At 37.6% G+C, this 21311-nt stretch overlaps 1 protein-coding gene across 1 annotated transcript; it reads right to left on the bottom strand.

Annotated features, from left to right (window-relative positions):
• Positions 1-1097: 1097 nt before the first annotated feature.
• On the bottom strand, positions 1098-20992 carry LOC123665991 (regulator of G-protein signaling 7). Its single transcript, XM_045600208.1, has 16 exons — positions 20875-20992; positions 14092-14239; positions 13040-13126; positions 10829-10989; positions 10037-10095; positions 9478-9620; positions 8299-8379; positions 7711-7824; positions 6708-6804; positions 6004-6145; positions 4868-4981; positions 4221-4349; positions 3663-3791; positions 3037-3100; positions 2304-2396; positions 1098-1377 (listed from the first exon to the last, which is right to left on the bottom strand). Exons 1-16 carry the CDS (start codon positions 20931-20933, stop codon positions 1312-1314), a joined length of 1686 nt encoding a protein of 561 aa, XP_045456164.1. The 5' UTR covers positions 20934-20992; the 3' UTR covers positions 1098-1311.
• Positions 20993-21311: the final 319 nt, after the last annotated feature.

Below are 21311 nucleotides of genomic sequence, written 5' to 3' on the forward strand. Positions count from 1 at the left end.
TTTAGTAATTAAACAATAATTTCGCTATTAACAATGAAATCTCTTGTATCATAAAATTACGTCTGCCCATCTTGTCAAAATTCTCGGTCATGCGCGGTAAAGTCCTTCTGGATCATTCCTTTATAATGACAAATTAGATGTCAATATAAAAATCGCACGAAACAGCTAATGTCAAATCCTCCGTATACTACCGCTATCGTTCGGATATGTTTGTTAAACAAAAATATGTATTATAATAATAGCTGTGCCCGCGCCTTCGTCCGCGTGGAATAGTGACTTTGGACAGCAATTTTTTGGATATATCTTTTTGTTTATTTTGTATTATAAACACCGTCGTCGTGGCATAACTTTTTTATTTATGAACCGATTGACATGAAACAAACACTAAACACTAAGTGAAGTGTAAGCTTACCAAAATATACTAGTGTAAACGACATCTAAATCGAATAAGCCGTTTCTGAGATTAGCGTGCACAAACGCACAGGCAAGAATTCTAACATTCATTGTTTTGGGTGCTATTTGCGTTGATAGAGTTATCAATAATTTTTTCTCTCATAAATCTTCTATGACAGCGATCCGTTACATTTTTATTATATGTAATAAATTTTATAAATTAAATGCTAATAATTAATATATGTGTAGGAGAACTGGCAACAATTTTTTGGGTGGATTTAGCCCCGCTACTCACCAGCCAGGTCCGCAGGTTGGGGTATAATAGGAGAGGTATGTTACAAGTTTCCAGCTAACTTATTTACTTATTTACCTAAACAGGACACCAGCAGTACACGTTTGATAAAAAATTTGTAATAGAAAATTCAAATTAATTCTGATGTGTGCACCTTTGTAGGTGACACAGCGTTCACATGTCAAAGCAAGTCGAATTGACCTTACCTCAAATACCTACCAAAAAATTGGTGCCAGCTCTCGGACTAGTAGCCTAAGTTCAGTTGTAAACGTGTCTTGTGACTAAACTCCCGCCTTTATGTGACTGATGTCTTGTATATATCTTGTAAATGGTATGTAGTGTGTGTGTGTGAGTGTGTGGGTGTGTGTGTGTGTTTTAATGTAATGTCGGTCGCTTGTCATCATGTATAATGTATATTTCGAGAATGTAATCCCTTTTTTACATAATGATTATCAAATCAATTTGTTGCATTACATCTGTCAATTAACTAACAATTGAATTCAAAAACAATCGAAATAATACACAATAGTCAATTAAAAAATAAAAACTTATAAAGTATTGCATATAAGCAAAAAAATTAATACTATATAAATTTTGATAATATTCCATACATTGTATAAGGATGTTCAGTTGGCCGAGGTCTCTTTCCTTCCCGTGAAAGACACTATTGACCGTATCCCTTTCACGGATGTCTGAAAAAGAAAATTCGAATCACAATCTGCAGAAACATATCTACATAGATAAGAAAATATGAATAACAGTAAAACTTCTTAACGCACGTTTGACTTGGAGTGTAAGCTGGTGAATGCGTGACGAGAGCGTTACGAGAAGTGTGAAAAGGAAGGCGAACGGAACAAGAGAGAGAGAGGTTCTCTCATAGCCAGTTACGTTTCGTGTATCTAAGACACACAGTGCAGGGCTATTGTGCAGAAGTTTTACTTCAGTCGTGTGACACACTCGTTTTCACGGTTAAGGCGGTTGTTCATACCCTCTTTACCTATATCTAAGCAGCGTTTTGTTTTTCAAATATTTCGACTTTTTACTTTATCTTACTTGGTAATGAGCTGTAATTTCCTACTTCTTCATCTTTTTTCACTTATAATTTCGGCAATGGTATGTCTACATGTACAAACCTCTATATGCCACACTGTGCCTCGAAGAGTACGTTAAGCCGTCGGTCTCGGTTGTTATCATGCACCTGATAGCGATTGTTACTTATAGTAGACAATATATAACCCAACCTCCAAGTAAACACCGTGGTGGATTACGAGCCGATCCTTCTCTTACATGGGGAAAGAAGGATACGCCCAGCAGTGGGACGTGCCTCGGTAAATGGATTATCTAACACAAAAAGTCCTTGATTAGCGCGTTCAGACAAACAAACTCTTCAGCATAATTCATTAATCAATCAAATCATCTATATATATATAAATGAATGTTTGTCTGTATGTCCTTTATAGAATCGTAAACTATGCATTTGATCATGATCGTCAGCAAAGTGTTGTGCATGAGCCCCACAAAGGTTTCCGAGTTGGTACGGCCAAACAATAAAATAAAAAAGCGTAGGAACCCGCGCAGGGTGCTGCTAGGTATTTTATAAATTATACTATGGACACACCTTCTTCTTGGATCCATTCAAATAATCTTTGTACATCTCAGATCTGAGGTACCTCGAGTAACTGTCTGACTTCATGAGATGATACACGTGAGCCTGGAACAATCAATAATAAAAAATTAAACGTCTCTTACTCAACTCCACACTCACAATACACAAGCACAAACGCTCAGATAACGGCGAACAGCCGTATGGCAAATACAAATTGCCATGTGCGGGGATCAAACCCGCAACCGCCAGCGCTACAGCCACAAACCAGTACTGTGACCGTTGCGCCAATATGTCGTCAAAAACAATGTAAGAGTATTATTATTTACAATCTAGGGTTTTACCCATAGTTTTTTCTCCATATATATTCGTATACGTTCCTTGGCCTCATGTCAGTTTTTATGAAATTCACTCGAAACGAAATTAATGTATTTTTATTGAAATTGTAAATTTTTATTATCGTATTTCGATTAGATTGTTTATTTATATTTCTATATTTATCATTATTGTCTCCATTTGACATATTTATGTTTTTACTTTTTTTTCCGATTGATTTACTTGTGTCTGAAGCAAAGCTCTGTAAACTTGTATGTATGGAGAAATAAATAAATAACTTTTATCTGGATTCACCGATAATGATGATTCCTTTTTCGTTTTATTCAAAAGCTGGTGTTAATTGTGTGGTACTTTTTTAGTCTTGTCGATGTAAATTCAAGACTTTTTTTTTGATAAAAAAATATCGTTATACCTGTGCCTGATCGAAGCAGTATCTATCCGCTGTACCAGACTCCACTTTCGCTCTTGTTAACTCTCTGGAAAATAATAAAAGAAAAAAATGATTACAATAATTTAAAGAATTCTTTTTTTTTAGTATTTCTTTCAAGATATTATCAATATAGTATTAAAACGCAGTTAATTGAAAAATAAAATAAATTTATCACTTTTTTTTAAATATAACTAGGTCGCCAAGCGAGGTATACTTGCAACACCAGAAACATCGCAAGCGTGATGCCGACCCTATCCCCAATCCCCCCAGGAGATCTGGTCACCTTACTCACCAACAGGAACACAATACTGCTTGAAAACAGTATTATTTAGCTGTGATCTTCTACTGGTACTTCATTTGCTTGGCTGTTCCAGATTTTGATCAAGATAGTTGCTGCTGTGAGCTACCCCAATACCTTCCTGCTACCTTAAGGAAATAAGGACGCTCCGAGAGGCCTGTGAACGCCCCAGGAGGCTTCTGAGCTTCTGGAAGGAGTTGAGTTGGCTTAATTAGCCAGCCCTCTTTTTCATGCATAACGGACCACCTTTGAGTCTAAATGCGGAAAACCGAGCCCACAACAATACAATTCAATACAATACAATACCTACCTGCTAGCGGCGTCGATGTTGACTGGAGATGGAGCGTCAGAGGCAAAGAACTCCTTCCAAATTTCCTTCGCTCTGGAAGACACTCGTCTTATCGGAAGTGCCTTCAACTCTTGCACGGCTAGCCAGAATCTGAAATGTATAGGATTATTAACCGACTACGAACTAAATGAGGGTATAATTATTTAAATAATCCATGGAGTCTCGTTAACAAGACATTCGTAGATAATGTCGAAATATCGAGCTCCGAAAAATGAAAATAAGAAAGCATGGTAAATATCCCGTTTTTAAATAATCTTATATATAAATAAAAATGAATGTTGCTAAGCGTATAACTCGAGAATGGTTCGACCGATTTGGCTAATTTATTTTTTTGTATGTTCTTTAAGTACCACGGAAAGTTTTAATACTAAAACAATTTTGTTTTACTGTTAACTATTGACAGAACAAAGTCTGTCCGGGCAGCTAGTTTTACTACTTAAAATCTTATACAAAATGAAAGGTCAAAAGGTCATAGGAAAATAAAGCCAAATAAGTTTTCAAGTATGGATGCTTCCTTACTTGAGGTTCTCTCCGCTGAACTCCTTGCTGAGGAACTTGGCAAAGTGCTCCCGGCCGGGCGGGTCCCTCAGCAGCTCCCTGAGGCCGAAGGACCAGCGCCGCACCCGCCGCAGTGGCAGCGGTTCCTTGCTGCGGGCAGGCATGGCTGGTGAACTGACGTGCCACAACTGGGCAGAGCGGAGGTTCGCTACGAGGGAGATGGGAGGCTTAGGGAGGGAACACATACTAAGATACAAATAATTTTACAAATCCCCCCTTCAGTGGCCATCCGTGCTATTTGCTAAGCCATATGTATAACTAAATCGGCAAACAACGTACGACACACCTTATGGTAAGCGATCACCGTACCTTATAGAGGTCTGCAACACCAAACATTGCAAGCGCGTTGTCGTACCTATCCCCAATTCCCCCCCAGAAGCTCTGGTCACCTTACTCACCAACCGGAACAAAATGTTTGAAAATAGTATTAGTTAGCTGCGGACTTCTGTAAGGTCGAGGTACTACCCCAGTCGGGCTGCTCCATATTTTGAATGGGAAATTTCCTCCTGTGCCCTACCTCATTTAAAGTTTTTTTTTTTTGCAAACAGAAAGCTCATCATAAACGTCTTTAGCTTTACGAAACCCTTAAAAGTACAACAATTTCTTACCATTGTTTCTCTTGGTCCCATAGCTCTGTAGTATCGCTGATCCATGGGTTCGGCCACTCGGGCGGTGTGAGGAACGCATCATACTCCATATACTGCTCACAGTAGGATATGAACCTGTAACACACACAATATAATCAATCATTAACTGATAACGCGTAAGCGCAATGGTCACAGTAGATGGACATGGATGGATGGAAGCGACTTATAGTAGTGGAGGCCAAAAAGCTAAATCGGGATTTACTAGAGCATCGTTGGGACCTATTAGATTATGAAGGTTATATGCTAAAAAGACAAAACAGGTTATATATGATGTATGCCCTGTCACTTGTGGGGAGAACGTGTAAAAGTCCCAGCATTCGTTTTTAAACAGGAATTGCCTCTACGATTTTATTTTTGTGTTACCCTCACATTAGGAATTCTAAACATTTTTGAATATCATATCAAAAATTGACCGCTCCAGCGGGATTCTAATATACCCGCTGAATCGAAATTTTTGATATGATGATTTTTATATTCGGTTTAAGCGAACCACCGCGGGTATATCGTTCCATAGCTTAATTGGCTAGAGCGCCGACACGGTCAGTGGGAGACGCGGGTTCGAATCCCGCTGGAGCGGTCAATTTTTGATATGATATTCAAAAATGTTTAGGAATTTCCTCTACTTAATTGTCATATTTTGGGTCAGAACGATTAGAACATCAAGACGAAGCGTCTGTATAGCATAATAATCTGACGCGCTCGATTTTTTCTAACAAACATTTTTTTTACTAATCTGATCGGCTCCTTTAGACTAAAAAAAGGGTGAGTACTGTTGGAGTACTTCACAAGGCCACCCCTATTATCTCACACTGACGAACTGAAGCAACTCCAAAAATTTATCTCAACGCCGTACGTATCAATCTCCTTTGTGTATTCTCCACTTAACGCGACATTAGCGAAATCAAGCGTGCTTTACTGGCACAACTGAAAGCCATTAAACCCCCTCTTCCTCCCCTACTACAATGGCGCTGGCGTTCGCGCGTACGATCCCCACATTTCGCCATAAATTTATAACGGCTATAGATACAGTCACACAATCACTTATCAAGAAGATACAGTTACAGTTCGGCTATAGATACAGTTACACTATCACTCACATTTCGGCCACTTTACTGACTCTCACGTTCCTCCTCTCCAAGCGGGCTTTCAGCACGGTTAGCTGTCGTCTCGCTGCCTCGATCTGTTGCTCGATGGACTTTTCAGGCTCCACGACTTGTGGTTTAATTTGGGATGTCTCACCTGGAAACATAATTACGCTCCAGCCTGTAATATCCCACTGCTGGGCATATGCCTCTTTCCCCATGTAAGAGAAGGATCAGAGCTTAATCCGCCACGTTGCTCTACTAACGATCGCTATCAGGTGTACATGATAACAACCGGGACCGACGGCTTGACGTGCTCTCCGAGGCACGGTGGGGACCCACAAGGACTGCACAAACACACAGACCACGGCAAACACCTGTTTGGCCAATACAAATGTTTGTCATGTGCGGGGGTCGAAACCGCAACCGCCAGAGCAACAGCCATAAACCAGTGTTGTCACCGTTGCGTCAACGTGGCGTCACTTTGCCTGTACAGAAGTACAATTTGTACTAAATATCGGTATAAAAGTTATCCAGAGTACTAGTACATACTCGTCATATGGACCTAGGTATATCATATCAAGTTTTATTCAAATTCATTCACTAATGTTAGCGTAAAGGGCACTAAATATACCATAACGACCAAAAAAAAAAAAAGAGCAAGCGGTAAAACCGGAATTTTTACATCTTATTGTTCTGTGAAAGTAAACATTAATTACCGTTTTCCTTCACACTACTGTCTTCTGTCTTTTCGGAATTCTTCTGTATCGCCTCTTCGCTTTCCTGGGCGTTTGTTATCGTTACTATAGGATTGTTCTGGAAAAAAATTAATATAAATATATAGCATTATTTGTTTTGTGAGTGGTGGAAGTACTGATAAGACATATTTAAAAACGGGCTAGAAATTTTTGTTACACACGGAACGTGATCTAGAACACCAACAGAATACCCATTTGTAGGAGGAACGTAGTTAGGGGTCGAGGGTCCGAATTTTCTTAAGAAGTTAGAGATTGGGAGAATGATTAGAGATCAGTCACACTGCCTTCCATTTCATTTTTTGTAATCCAACGGTAGCAAACAACAGTACGATCAACCGGATGGTAAGCGATTACCGCAGCGACACCAGAAGCATCGCAAGCGCGTTTCTGACTACCCCCGACCCTGTCTAGCAGCTAACACACACCTTACCTCACACGTTGCTACCTAGAAAACAATCTTTTTCACATTTCGAAAGTTCCGTACCCCGAGGGGTAAAACGGAACGCCAATCATGTAATGTGAAATTATTTCCATAGTCTTTTTCTTCATGTAGGAGAAGGATCAGAGCTTAACCCACCACGCAGCTCCACTGCGAGTTTGCGGTAGAGTATTATCACTCACTTCAGCTTATAGCAGTCCACAGCTGGACATAGGTCTCCACAAGTTCGTGCCTAAAATGGCGTGAACTCATGTGTGTTGCCCATAGTCACCACGCTGGGCAGGCGGGTTGGTGACCGCAGGGCTGGCTTTGTCGCACCGAAGACGCTGCTGCCCGTCTTCGGCCTGTGTGTTTCAAAGTCAGCAGTTGGATGATGATCCCGCCATCGGTTGGCTTCGCTAGTTCCATGGTGGTATTGGAACTTTGCTATCCCTTAGTTGCATCTTACGACACCCATGAGATGAAAAAGGGGGTGGCTAAATTCTATAGTGCCGTAGCCACACAGCCAAGAGTTATTATATTTACCTTTAAATTATGCTGCAATAATAATTCCTGACATTGCCTGAGTCTCTTCGCCTTCATAGCGTTGATCCTTGAAAGCTTCTTCGGATCCAATTCCGTCGTATTCACACATCCCGGCTGAAATATATATAGAAAAAATTGTTATTAATTTAATTCTAAAAGAGAATATAAAATAACGTGGAATGTATTCTATCTCATTCTCTCCTACACATTTCTGTGTTTGTTTATCGTGACGCATTTTCGTTTCATCGAGTTTCAAATCATAACTATTCTAAAGAAGTATCACCTCGAAAACTGTTTCAAATGCCAAGTTGTTGTTGGAAAAGCGACCGTAAGTAATAAATGAAGGGCTAGAGGGTAATTAGTGTAAGGTTAATTTAATTAATATATAATTCTTAAGTTTTTCTTTTAAACGTTTGTAAGCAATGTTAGTCACATTGACTAATAATTGCGAACAAATAATCAAATGATCGGAATCGGAAACTTCACGCAATATAATATAACCTATATAATGTTATATTACTCTCAAGTAATTTTTTCTGATATGAAATTAAATAATATACTCGTATTTAATAAGGCCTGATACTTTACCATCGGCCGATGTACATCCCAGAAGGCTCTTTCTTGACTATCCAGAACTTTTCGTTCCAGTTTATCTCGCTTTTTATCCACCTGCAATCATAATCAAAGTTTACTTTATTCCTGTAAGCTTTAAAAGTACTTTTGAATCGCTATTTAACTAATTAAGATATATATAGAAGATTTGTATATTAATGAATGTTTCTCTGTATGAATGATGTTCTCTGAATGATGTTCCTAGAATCGTAAACTATGCATTTGATCATATCACAATCTTCAGCAAAGTGTTGTCTTTACAGGTTTTCATGCAAGATAAAAACAAACAAGAAAAGAACAGAAAAACTAATTTACTTGAAATTTTTAATGTGAAATTTGGCGCTGTTTTGCCGCATAAAAATGTTTAACGGGCCTCGTTTTGCTCATCCTTGAGCTACACTATTAAAGTAATTAAAAAAAATTGCACACTTCTGCTGATAAGAATCGGCAAGAAACACTACAGTTACTGTGAGTGTTGTCAACATCAAAATATAAATTCAAATGCTACTACTAGCGCAATCTCTTAGCAGACTTGTAAATTATTATCTGTGTCCTTCCTTCATTGAATTTTTTTTTTTTTTATGTCACTAGGTCGGCAAACAAGCGTACGGCTCACCTGATGGTAAGCGATTACCGTAGCTTATAGACACCTGCAACACCAGAAGCATCGCAAGCGCGTTGCCGACCCAATTCCCAATCCCCCCAGGAGCTCTGGTCACCTTACCCACCAACAGGAACACAATACTGCTTGAAAACAGTATTATTTAGCTGTGATCTTCTGTAAGGTCGAGGTACTATCCCAGTCGGGCTGCTCCATATTTTGAGCAGGAAATTCCTGCTGTGCCCTACCTCAGTTACGACACATGGACAAAGTCAGCCACTATGATCTCAATCAGCAAATGTTGTTTTTGAAGTAAAACTTCTTTACGTACGCTTGACTTCGGGAATAAGCTGGTCTATGCGTAAAGAGAGCATTACGAAAAGTGTAATCGAACGAGGCGAACGGAAGTTGAGAGGGAGATATAAGTTAGATGGAGTTAAAGAAGTTTTACTTCGGTCGTGTGGTCTAAAGCACGCTCGTTTTGTTTTTAATTGAGAACAGTCTTTCAACAATTTTCTCATTTTCGGAATAGTAAAAAAAAAACATTTATTTACCTTACTCTGAGCCTCTGCCTGCATGAAGATAAACTCCCATTTCCTGCTGAACATTTTCTGGAGACGAGCCAAGGACTCCGCCTCATAGTCTGCTAACTCCAGGCGAGCCTTGTTTTGCATTGTTCTCTTGCAGAGGTACACCGCTGGAAATGTATCCACATTTAACTAAATATATCCAGCCTGTAACATCCCACGGCTGGGCATGAACCTCTTTCTCTACGTAGGAGAAGAATTGGAGTTTAATCCACCACGCTGCTCCAATCCGGGTTGGCGGATATATTCCCTACTATGAGTAACGATCGCTATCAGGTGTACATGATAACAACCGGGACCGATGGCTTTACATATTCTTTGGTACACAGTGGGTAGACCCACAAGAGCAGACATCCAAGCCGGAAAGAAATATTTGTACAAACGCAAACACCCACCCCGAGCAGGATCGAACCCGCAAACCGTCGGCGATTTAGGCGACTACTCGCACCACTATACCAGATCGATTGTCATATGTTATAACTGTTATAAGTTTGTCGTAATTGTGTTTATTCACGTTTTTACTTACCATAGTCGGTGTTCTCAGGCTCCCATTGATTCGACGGCCAGAAGTATGGTGTTTGAAAACTGGAAGAAAATTATTTTTCATTTGAAATCATACAATAAAACTACACTTAAATCTATTATTACAACTGTGTTTGCTCACAAACGTACAAAACCGATTTTATTTTACATCAATCAAGTAATACAACGTGCTATCAATTACATACATTGATTATTCTATCAACTACGTGTGTACTGTAGTAGCAGAGAAGAATCGGCAAACCTTTCTCAAGTACTAAAATAAATTTAAAGTATAAAGTGAAAAACAAATATGGACCAGCCCGACGGGGATAATACCTCGACCTTACAGAAGATCACAGCTAAATAATACTGCTTCCAAGCAGTGCTGTGTTCCTGTTGGTGAGTAAGGTGAGCAGAGTTCCTGGGGGAATTGGGGATAGGGTCAGCAACGCGCTTGCGATACTTCTGGTATTGCATACGTCTTTAAGCTACGGTAATCGCTTACCAGCAGATGAGCCGTACGCTTGTTTGCCGACCTAGTTATATAAAAAAAGTACTCACTGTTTTAATTCTAAGAGAAATCTTAATATATATAAATCTCGTGTCACAATGTTTGTCCTCAATGGACTCCTAAACTACTTAACCGATTTTAGTCAAATTTGCACACCGTGTGCAGTTTGATCCAACTTAAAAGATAGGCTATATTTTATTTTGATATATTATGTTATTATTATATTTCAGAAAAAATTAGGTGATACGAAGTTCGCCAGGTCAGCTAGTAAATTATTTAACTTACCGATAGTAAGTGTTATCGTTCCTGACAGTGAGGCAGTGGTCATCAATAGGGAACAGGTAACCGTGAGCGGCTAGGAGGTGAGCCAAATGCAGGGCTTCCGAGTTATCATCGAGAGCTAGGTGTTTCTGGAGCCAGGAGACCAGATCTGAACCTGTGAAAACCTGGGAAGGAAATCAGATTTTTTTTGTATCTAATTTATTAAAATATCGTTTCACAGTACTAGTAACAAAGGTTGCCGCAGTCTTCCTGGGTGCCTTGACAGATTTTTATGAAATTGTATTTGTATACCCCAGCTAGGTAGTAGATAGGCCTTACCCACATATGACAGAACATTGTTCATTCGTTCGTTTTCGGGATCAGCTGGTAATCTTTATATATATATAAAAGCGAAAGGTCACTCACTCATCAAGAAATCTCCGAAACTATAACACCTACAAACTTGAAATTTGTTAGGTAAGCTCCTTATAGGACGTAGATATCCGCTAAGAACCGATTTCACGAAACTTGACCCCTAACCCCTTAGGGGTCGAATTTCGTAAAACGGGGATTGGAAGTTTGTATGAAACTCCTATGTTTTTGAAGTAAGAGATTTAAAATGTATGCTCTCTAGATGGTGAGGAGATGTCCAAATAATGCATCGTAATCTATATATATATATATATATATAAGAGAAAGGTCACTGACTCACTCATCACGAGAACTCAAAAACCGGTGGATGGTCCAATCCATCCAGGTTGGACAAAGATGAAATTTGGCAGGGAGGCAGATTATAGTTAGTAGAAGGTTTAAGGAACGGCTAAGCCGATTTCGATGAGAGTTTCGCTGGAATTTTGTCGGGAAAACTTTGTGACACACTGATTTCAACGCGGGCGAAGCCGCGAGCACAGCGTTACATATATAAATATTTTTGGGATATGTACCTACTATGTGAGTATATACTCGTATACAAGCGAAAGGCATTCAATTTAACCACATACACTACATACCATTTATAAGATATACACAAAACATCCCGCACATAACAAACATTTGTATTGGCCATACAGATGTTTGCCATGGTCTGGATGTTTGAGCAGTTCTTACGATTAACGAACATAAAAAACAAATCGAATTGAGAACCTCCTCCTTTTTTTAAGGTCCGTTAAAAATAGTTTTGTTTAGCAATGACGTATGTATTTTAAACGTCTGTACAAATGTAACATTCCAAGGCATAAAAGCACAGTATGACTACTGTGGACTTGATTGGAATATAAATATATATCCGGTATGATCATTAGTTAATATGAAGATGGTTATCAACTGACTAGAAACCCGTTAACCAATGAATATTCGAGATAGGTTTACAGTTGAATTTAAACTACTGCTTGTATTTAACTGATGTTTTGTGTCAACGCTTCAGCCTGTAATATCCCAATGCTGGGCACAGGCCTCTCTCGCCATGTAATAGAAGGATCAGAGGTTAATCCACCACGCTACTCCAATGCGGGTTGGCGGATATATACCCTATAATGAGTAACGATAGCTATCAAGTGTACTTGATAACAACTGGAACCGACGGCTTAACGTGCTCTCGATGGGCAGACCCACAAGGACTGCACAAACATCTGTATGGCCAGTACAAATGTTTGTCGTGTGCCGGGAGCGAACCCACGACCGCCAGCGCAACAGCCTGTGACCGTTACGTCAACGCATGATAGTAAACGTAAAACTAATACTACTAATATTATAAACGTCAAAGTTTGTCATGAACGGATGTATGTATGTTATTCTTTCAAACAAAAACTTTTGGATCGATTTTAATGTATTTTGGTACGTTGGTCTGCTGTGTGGTTACGGCAGTAAAGAGTATAGCCACCCCCTCTCTTCGCGTAGGTGTCGTAATAGTACTACCACCTTGGAACTTAAAATGCCGACCGATGGCGAGATAACCATCCAACTGTTTGGCTTTAAACTACACAAGCCGAAGATGGGCAGCAGCGTCTTCGGTGAGACAAAGTGCGACAAAAGGTGACTATGGCAACACACATTATTGGCGCAAACTTGTGGAGGCCTATGTCCAGCAGTGGACTGCGATAGGCTGAAGTGATGGTACGTAGAAAGCTGGAGATCTAGCATGACACACGGTCTACTTTTATCCCGACAATCCCACGGGATCGGAAATTACGCGGATGAAATCACGTGGTGCAGTTAGTAACACTTAAAAGCACTTACCGACGGTATCTTAGTCATGAAGCTCTTGACGGTACGCACGGGAACCCCCGTCGTTTCATCTTGCATCTTCTCGATTATTGCTTCCATCTTTAAAATATAACAGAGAAATCAGTAAACAAACTTGACTATTATTGCGACAAATAACACACCATAAAAAAGTGTGTGCGTCAGCTCCGACACACGACTGGAGTTTACTCCTTCAGATCGACTGTCTAAATAGGCACAAAAAAGGCTTACTAGTCTAAAAAAAAAAATTAATACCATATCAAATGGTAAATAAATGAATCGAATAACGATAGATGGCGTTACGAGAAACGTAACGAGGTCATTCAATCGGTAGATTTTAATAATCATATTTTTTCATACCGGGTGGCTTATATGAAAATCGATTCTTAAGGAGTTAACTCTAAAAAGTCAAAAAGGTCGTAAGCACAATGCGTCGATTACGCGTTTTTAGCAGTAATGTATGCTATCTCGTTTCCCCCTACACATTTATATGTTTCATTGTAAAGTTTCACTTCGAAAATATAATAAAGATCGATTCACATTTTTTACCACTCTCATGTCAAGCTAATGGTTCGACTGATGGTAAGCGGTTACCGCAACATAGAGACAGTTGAAACAAGTCCTACCCCCGCTGTCAACTCTCTGTCTCTGTTACTCACCACAAAAACACAATACAACTTCAGAGCATTACAAAACATACACACAAAAAATACAGTTGGATCAAAGATCTTACACCATGTATGGTATGTGTTGATGCTGTGGTAGGGTACAGCAGGAAATTTCCTGCTCAAAATATGGAGCAGCCCGACTGGGGTAGTACCTCGAACTTACAGAAGATCACAGCTAAATAATACTGCTTTCAAGCAGTGTTGTGTTCCTGTTGGTAAGGTGACCAAAGCTCCAGGGTGGAATAAGGGATAGAGTCGGCAACGCGCTTGCGATGTCTATAAGCTGATAATTGAAGGTAATTGCTTACCATCAGGCGAGCCGTACGTTTGCCGACCTAGTTGTATAAAAAAAAAAGAATCCCATGCTCTTCAGCTGACCTTCTTATAAACAAGGTAGTTTGGCGACTCCTCCGGCGACGGTATTGTCGACATGAGAGCCTGGACGCTCGGCGGCAAGTTGGCTATCATGTTATCTTTATCTTTTTTATCTTTCTCTTTGTCATCTTTGGTGCTTTTAGTGGTGTCCCTGAAAAGAAAATAGCCACATGAATATACTTGTAATATTTGATAACCTTCCTTAAAAATCTTATCCACCAAGCTCTAGCCTAATTCACCAGTTACTGATTAAGTAAACTGTCGTATAGAGGAATCCGACATATAAATAAGTTTGTTGTATATTTTTTTATACGCCAACTGCGAAACCAAAAGTTGTTTTTTAATCGCCTTCAAAAAAGGAGGAGGTTACTTAATTCGACCATATATATATATATATATATATTATGTACGTTCGGGAATAACTTCGTCGTTTATAAGCTGGATTTGATAATTCTTTTTATTGTTGGAAAGGAAATATCCCAAGGGTGTTACCATTATCAGGAAACCAGGATGTTATGATAGAATCCCAGAGAAATCGAGGGGAACCCTCGAAAATCGTATCGAATTCATTCTATTCTATTCTAAGTTTTTTCGCCTACTTACGTTGTATACTTATCGATGTAACTGAAGTAGTTTTTTTTCGTTTGCTAGCAAACACAATTATTTATAATTTTGGAGTGTTACAAGCTCTAAAGATCTGGTATACTTCCTCTGATAAATCCTTTCATTAACTAATGTGTAAGATAAAATTTAAACAGTAAAATATAAAGTATAGACTGGCATCGGTGATGGTGTGCCAGTGGTGGGTGGGTTGGTGTGCCTGAAGTCTGTCGCAGTACAGTCTGGCGACTGTCTCGGTGTAACCTGGCGACTGTCTCGGTACTGTCAGACATCTGTCTCAATACAATCTAGCGACTGTCTTGGTACAGTCTGACGTCTGTCTCGGTACAGTCTGACGTCTGTCTAGGTACAGTCTGACGTCTGTCTCGGTACAGTCTACAATATTAAAGTACAAAGCTATTTATCCCAAAACTTACACAAAAAAAAGTTAATAAGCGATTCTAATAATAGATAACGTTAAACAATAACTGTAATCTCTAGACACTAGTAACAATGGGAACATCACAAACGTGATGTAAACTGTGTCCCCGTTGTCACCAAAATACATCACATAGTGTAGTTACTTAATTCTCCAGAGGATCACAAAACTACATGAAAGCAGTAATACTTGTCTGTGATCTTCTTCTGTGAGGACGAACTACCCCCACCCGCCCCACCACTTTCCAGTCGGGCTGCTACGGATTTTGAGCAAGATATTAATCTATATATCTCTTATTTTTGCTGTATCCTAGTTATACTAGATAACTTTTATACATTAAAGATAAGCTTATTAGTCTAGATAACTAAACCTATTGGGCTAGATCAGCGGTCGGCAACCTTTTGGCAAGCGAGAGCCACAAGGTGGCAAAATAAACTAAAGGCGGGAATTACCTACGTATTGGTCATATCCCATAGAAAAAATGAAAATGGTATTAAAATTGTTAAAACATACTTTATAGCTAGAAAAATAACCACTGAAAAAACATTCACGAGCCGCGTGTTGCCGACCACTGGGCTAGATAGATGATGATCAGAAAAAAATCCAGCAATTACCTAGGCGAAACCAAAAGGCACAGCTAGTATACCATTATTAATAATTTAAAGGAAAAATATATTTTTCTTTTAAATATATAGACTAGCGCTTGACTGCGATCTCACCTGATGGTAAGTGAAGATGCAGCCTAAGGTGATGTACTTGCCTAGAAGATGCCTATTCACTCTTGACATAAAGATACCCAAGTTATAGGAAAGGTTATAGGAAAAATATATGTTATTACAATTTCATTCTTCATTACAAGCTTCTAATTGTTTCTAATTTGACCCATATTTAGACAATACATGTGGGAGGGTGAAGATAAACTATTGATTCATTCAATGTTATTCGACATTTCGTAATAAACTAGGTGAACCAGCAAACATTGTATTTTTGTATATTTTTGGAACGAAGTTCCTTACGGCAGTTTTGACATTTGGCTGGGCGACCGAACTGAGAAAAATGTGATACTAAAACCGTAAGAAAAATATATAACGGAAGTGACGTAATATCAGTCACACGACTGTATAAATGAAGTTTGTAAAACTAAAATATTACTAGGAAACTTTTTTTTAAACTATTTATGTAATTTTATACTGTCGACAAAAATAAATAGACGTTTTTTTTAATTCACTTAATAGTTTGAATTATTATTATTATTATTTTGTTTGATTTATTTTATTTGACGGTATTTGTTATTTTCTAAAATACTAAATTTCCTAAATACTTTTATGTACTTGATAAAAACCAATTAACAAAAACAAAATCAAGAACTAGAATATATATATATATATATATATATATATATATATATATATATATATATATATATATATATATATATATATATATATATATATATATATATATATATATATATATATACTAGCTGTGCCCGCGGCTTCGCCCGCGTTGAAATCAGTGTGTCACAAAGTTTTTCCGGCAAACTTTCATCAAAATCGGCTTAGCCGTTCCGTAAACCTTCCTCTTGAAGCTATTATCATCTCTCCATTGGTGAAACCGCATGAAAATCCGTTCAGTAGATTTTGAGAGAATCGATCACATACACTTTTGGGGACTTTGTTTTTTAATACGCTAACTGTTGCCCGCGACTACGTCCGCGTGGCTATGAAGATATGCATTCAAGATGTTTAACACAAATTATTATCTTTATTTCAGTCACTTGAAATGCTTATTACACTGAGTAACTTTTTAAAAGGCACAATTTAGTATAATTTAATAGTTATTTTTATAAAACCTCTCTATACATCACATTTTTAGATTTATTTTCAGGCTGCAGTATAAATAACCTATCAGGCGAACTTATAGCTGCTGTATATGTTTCATACAAACTATCAACCCCAATTAAACCCTCTTAGCGGTGGAATATCGCAAAATCCGTTCTTAGCGGACGTCTACTAACTATAGTATAATCTACCTCCCTGCTAAATTTCATCTTTGTCCATTCTGGATGGATGGACCACATCCAACGGTTTTTGAATTTTCGTGATGAGTGAGTCATTGACCTTTCTCTTTTATATATATATTTCGACGCATTATTTGGACATCTTCTTACCATCTATAGAGATAACACATTTTAAATTTCAAGTCTCTTACTTCAAAAACATAGGACGTTCATACAAATTTCCAACCCCCGTTTTATCTCCTTAGGGGTCGACTTTCGTAAAATTTGTTCTTAGCGGATGTTTACGCTCTATAAGGAACCTACCTATCAAATATCAAATTTGTAGCTGTTATAGTTTCGGGGATTTCGTGATGAATGAGTCGATGTACCATCCCCCGTTTTAACCCCGAAAGGGAGTTGATTTCTAAAGATACATTGTTTAGAGACCTCCTCACCATCTATGGAGCATACATTTTAAATTTCGAGTCTCTTACTTCAAAATCATAGTACGTTCATACAAACTTGCAACCCCCATTTCACCCCCTTAGGGGTCGAGTTTCGTAAAATTTGTTCTTAGCGGATGTTTAAGCCCTATAAGAAACCTACCTATCAAATGCCAAATTTGTAGCTGTTATAGTTTCGGAGATTTCGTGATGAATGAGTCAATCTACCATCCCCCGTGTTAACCCCAAAAAGGAGTTGATTTCTAAAGATACATTGTTTGGACACCTCCTCACCATCTATAGAGCATACATTTAAAACTTCAAGTCGTTTACTTCAAAAACATAGGACTTTCATACAAAATTCCTTCCCCCGTTTTATCCCCTTAGGGGTCGAGTTTCGTAAAATCCGTTCTTAGCGGGTGTCTACGCCCTATAAGAAACCAACCTGCCAAATGTCAAATTTGTAGCTGTTATAGTTTCGGAGATTTCGTGATGAGTGAGTCAATCTACCATCCCCCGTTTCAACCCCAAAAGGGAGGTTATTTTTAAAGATACATTATTTGTATACTTTCTCATCATCTATAGAGCATACATTTTAAATTTCAAGTCTCTTACTTCAAAAAGATAGGACTTTCATACAAACTTCCAACCCCCGTTTTACTCCCTTAGGGGTCGAGTTTCGTAAAATTCGTTCTTAGCGGATGTCTACGATCTATAAGGAGCCTACCTGCTAAATTTCAAGTTTGTAAGTGTTATAGTTTTGGAGATTTCGTGATCAGTGAGTCAACCTACGAACCCCCGTTTTAACCCCAAAAAGGAGTTGATTTCTAAATATACATTGTTTGGACACCTCCTCACCATCTATAGAGCATACACTTTAAATTTCAAGTCTCTTACTTCAAAAACATAGGACTTTCGTACAAACTTCCAACCCCCGTTTTATCCCCTTAGGGGTCGAGTTTCATAAAATTTGTTCTTAGCGGATGTTTACGCTCTATAAAGAACCTACCTATCAAACGTCAAATTTGTAGCTGTTATAGTTTCGGAGATTTCGTGATAAATGAGTCAATGTACCATCCCCCGTTTTAACCCCGAAAGGGAGTTGATTTCTAAAGGTACATTGTTTAGAGACCTCCTCACCATCTATGGAGCATACATTTTAAATTTCAAGTCGTTTACTTCAAAAACATAGGACTTTCATACAAACTTCCAACCCCCGTTTTACCCCTCTAGAGGTCGAATTTCGTAAAACCCGTTCTTAACGAATGTTTACGCCCTATAAGGAGTCTATCTGCCAAATTTCAAGTTTTTAGGTGTTATAGTTTCGGAGATTTCGTGGTGAGTGAGTAAACCTACCATCCCCCGTTTTAACCCCAAAAGGGAGTTGATTTCTAAAGATAGATTATTTGGACACCTTCTCATTATCTATAAGGCATACATTTTAAATTTCAAGTCTCTTACTTCAAAATCATGGGACTTTCATACAAACTTCCAACCCCCATTTTATCCCCTTAGGGGTTGAATTTCGTAAAATCCATTCTTAGCGGATGTTTACACTCTATAAGGAGCCTTCCTGCCAAATTTCAAGTTTGTAGGTGTTATAGTTTCGGAGATTTCGTGATGAGTGAGTCAACCTACCATCCCCCGATTCAACCCCAAAAGGGAGTTGATTTCTAAAGATATATTATTTGAACACCTTCTCATCATCTATAGAGCATACATTTTAAATTTCAAGTCTCTTACTTTAAAATCATAGCACGTTCATACAAACTTGCAACCCCCATTTCACCCCCTTAGGGGTCGAGTTTCGTAAAATCCGTTCTTAGCGGATGCCTACGTCTTATAAAGAGCCTACCTGCCAAATTTCAAGTTTGTAGGTGTTATAGTTTCGGAGATTTCGTGATGAATGACCTTTCGCGTTTATATATATTATAGATATTATAGATTATAGATATAGATTATAGATAGATAAAATTCAACATTTTTTTTCAAATCGTGTTGCTTCTATATTATCCGAAGGAACTTCATTCCTACCTGGGGTCCCACGACGCCACATAATCTTATACATATACGGTCTCTTTATTCTTCATTAATTTACTATTTTTGAAGTTATACTTCTTTTGGTGCGTTAGGGAAAAATGATGAGAGTAAATTATTACGATGCGATCGCACACCATCACAAAAGAAACCGATACCTTGATGTTAGCTAGTCAACGAAGAAGAAGTTAGCAACGTGAAGTTAGCTTGCTAATGAAGTATAACTTCTTACGTGCGTACATAAATACACACACTTTTTTTTTTTAATTTACTTACATAAAAACCCTTACAATAATGATCACAAAGAAAAAGTTTTACGAAATTGGTTGCAGTTGCTCAGAAGATGTCAGAGTACACAAATTTTAATTTTTGATTGATTTAGCCTGCAACATCCCACTGCCTCAATGTACATAAACCTTTATCTCTATATGTACGAGAGGGTGAGAGAAGGGTCCGTCCGTTAGACCCGAATACATATATCTGCCCTGAGCAGGAATCGAGCCTTGATTTAACTTGGTAACTACTCACATCTCTACTCCAGAACTGTGTTGATTTTTTTTTCTTTACAGAGTAACTGCAGAGTTTCATGCCGATTTTATTTTCAGAATCTATATTTCAAATAGGTGGTAGGATCACATTTAATGATGATTAAAATTTTAATTTGTAAAATAACGATACACTGAACTTGAACCTTATTTGAATAAAATTATTTTGATTTGAATTTGATTTTCACACATTTTAAAAAAAAAATTCAGTCTTAGAAGTTAATTTGGTAAATATAAATTTCAATGTAGAGATTTTTACCGATGAATCTTAAATTTGTGGTTTATTGAGGTGAAACACATAAGGATTCTTTAACCTCTTATTAATTATTACTCAGTAACTAATGTCCACGATAAAATTTATCAGCAATTGATGAAACACTGGGTGATAATAAAAATATGATTTATTTTCAATTGTTTCTATCGAAATTGTGTCTTCACATGCTTTAAATGTAAAACTAGTAATAAAAAACTTAAACCAGCTTAATATACACTATATTATAACTGTAATCATACATACACAATACAAATTATTTAATTTAATTTGTATTGTGTATGTATACATACAGTTATTTAATTATTACATGATAAGAATCAATACAAAAACAAATTATATAGATAGGCATACACAGACATAAATGCTATATGAGATGCAACAGGCAGGACAACAGAAAAATGTAGTTTTGTTTTTAATTCTTAAAGGCAAAGGTGTAAATAAAAAAATACCTGGAAGGGCCTTGCTGACAGGCTTTCTGCGCCTTTTCCGAAGAATTCATTGTAACCATTTTAAAATACTTTCCTTCTATTCTAAACAAATAAATTAATGTTCCATATTCACTTTTTAAATAATATCGTTTACTTATTTAAATCACTAACACATTTAAATTACTAGAATATATTTTTTTTACTTTTTTCAAGCACAAATACCTATATTGGTTTTTTTTTTTGTCAATAGATTGACTTTAAAGCATCGAAGGAATTAGATTATAAATTATAGTCACGTATTTAATATTATGATACAGTCATGAGTAGAAAAATACAGGTAGTCACTATATTAATATAATACAACACTTAACACAAATTCATTAGAAAAACAAAAATCTTAAATGAAAATTTTATTCACTTGACTAGGAATTATTAGAGATATTTTATCTTTGGTTTTC

Source organism: Melitaea cinxia, chromosome 25, assembly GCF_905220565.1.
Source record: "Melitaea cinxia chromosome 25, ilMelCinx1.1, whole genome shotgun sequence".
Taxonomy (NCBI): domain Eukaryota; kingdom Metazoa; phylum Arthropoda; class Insecta; order Lepidoptera; family Nymphalidae; genus Melitaea; species Melitaea cinxia.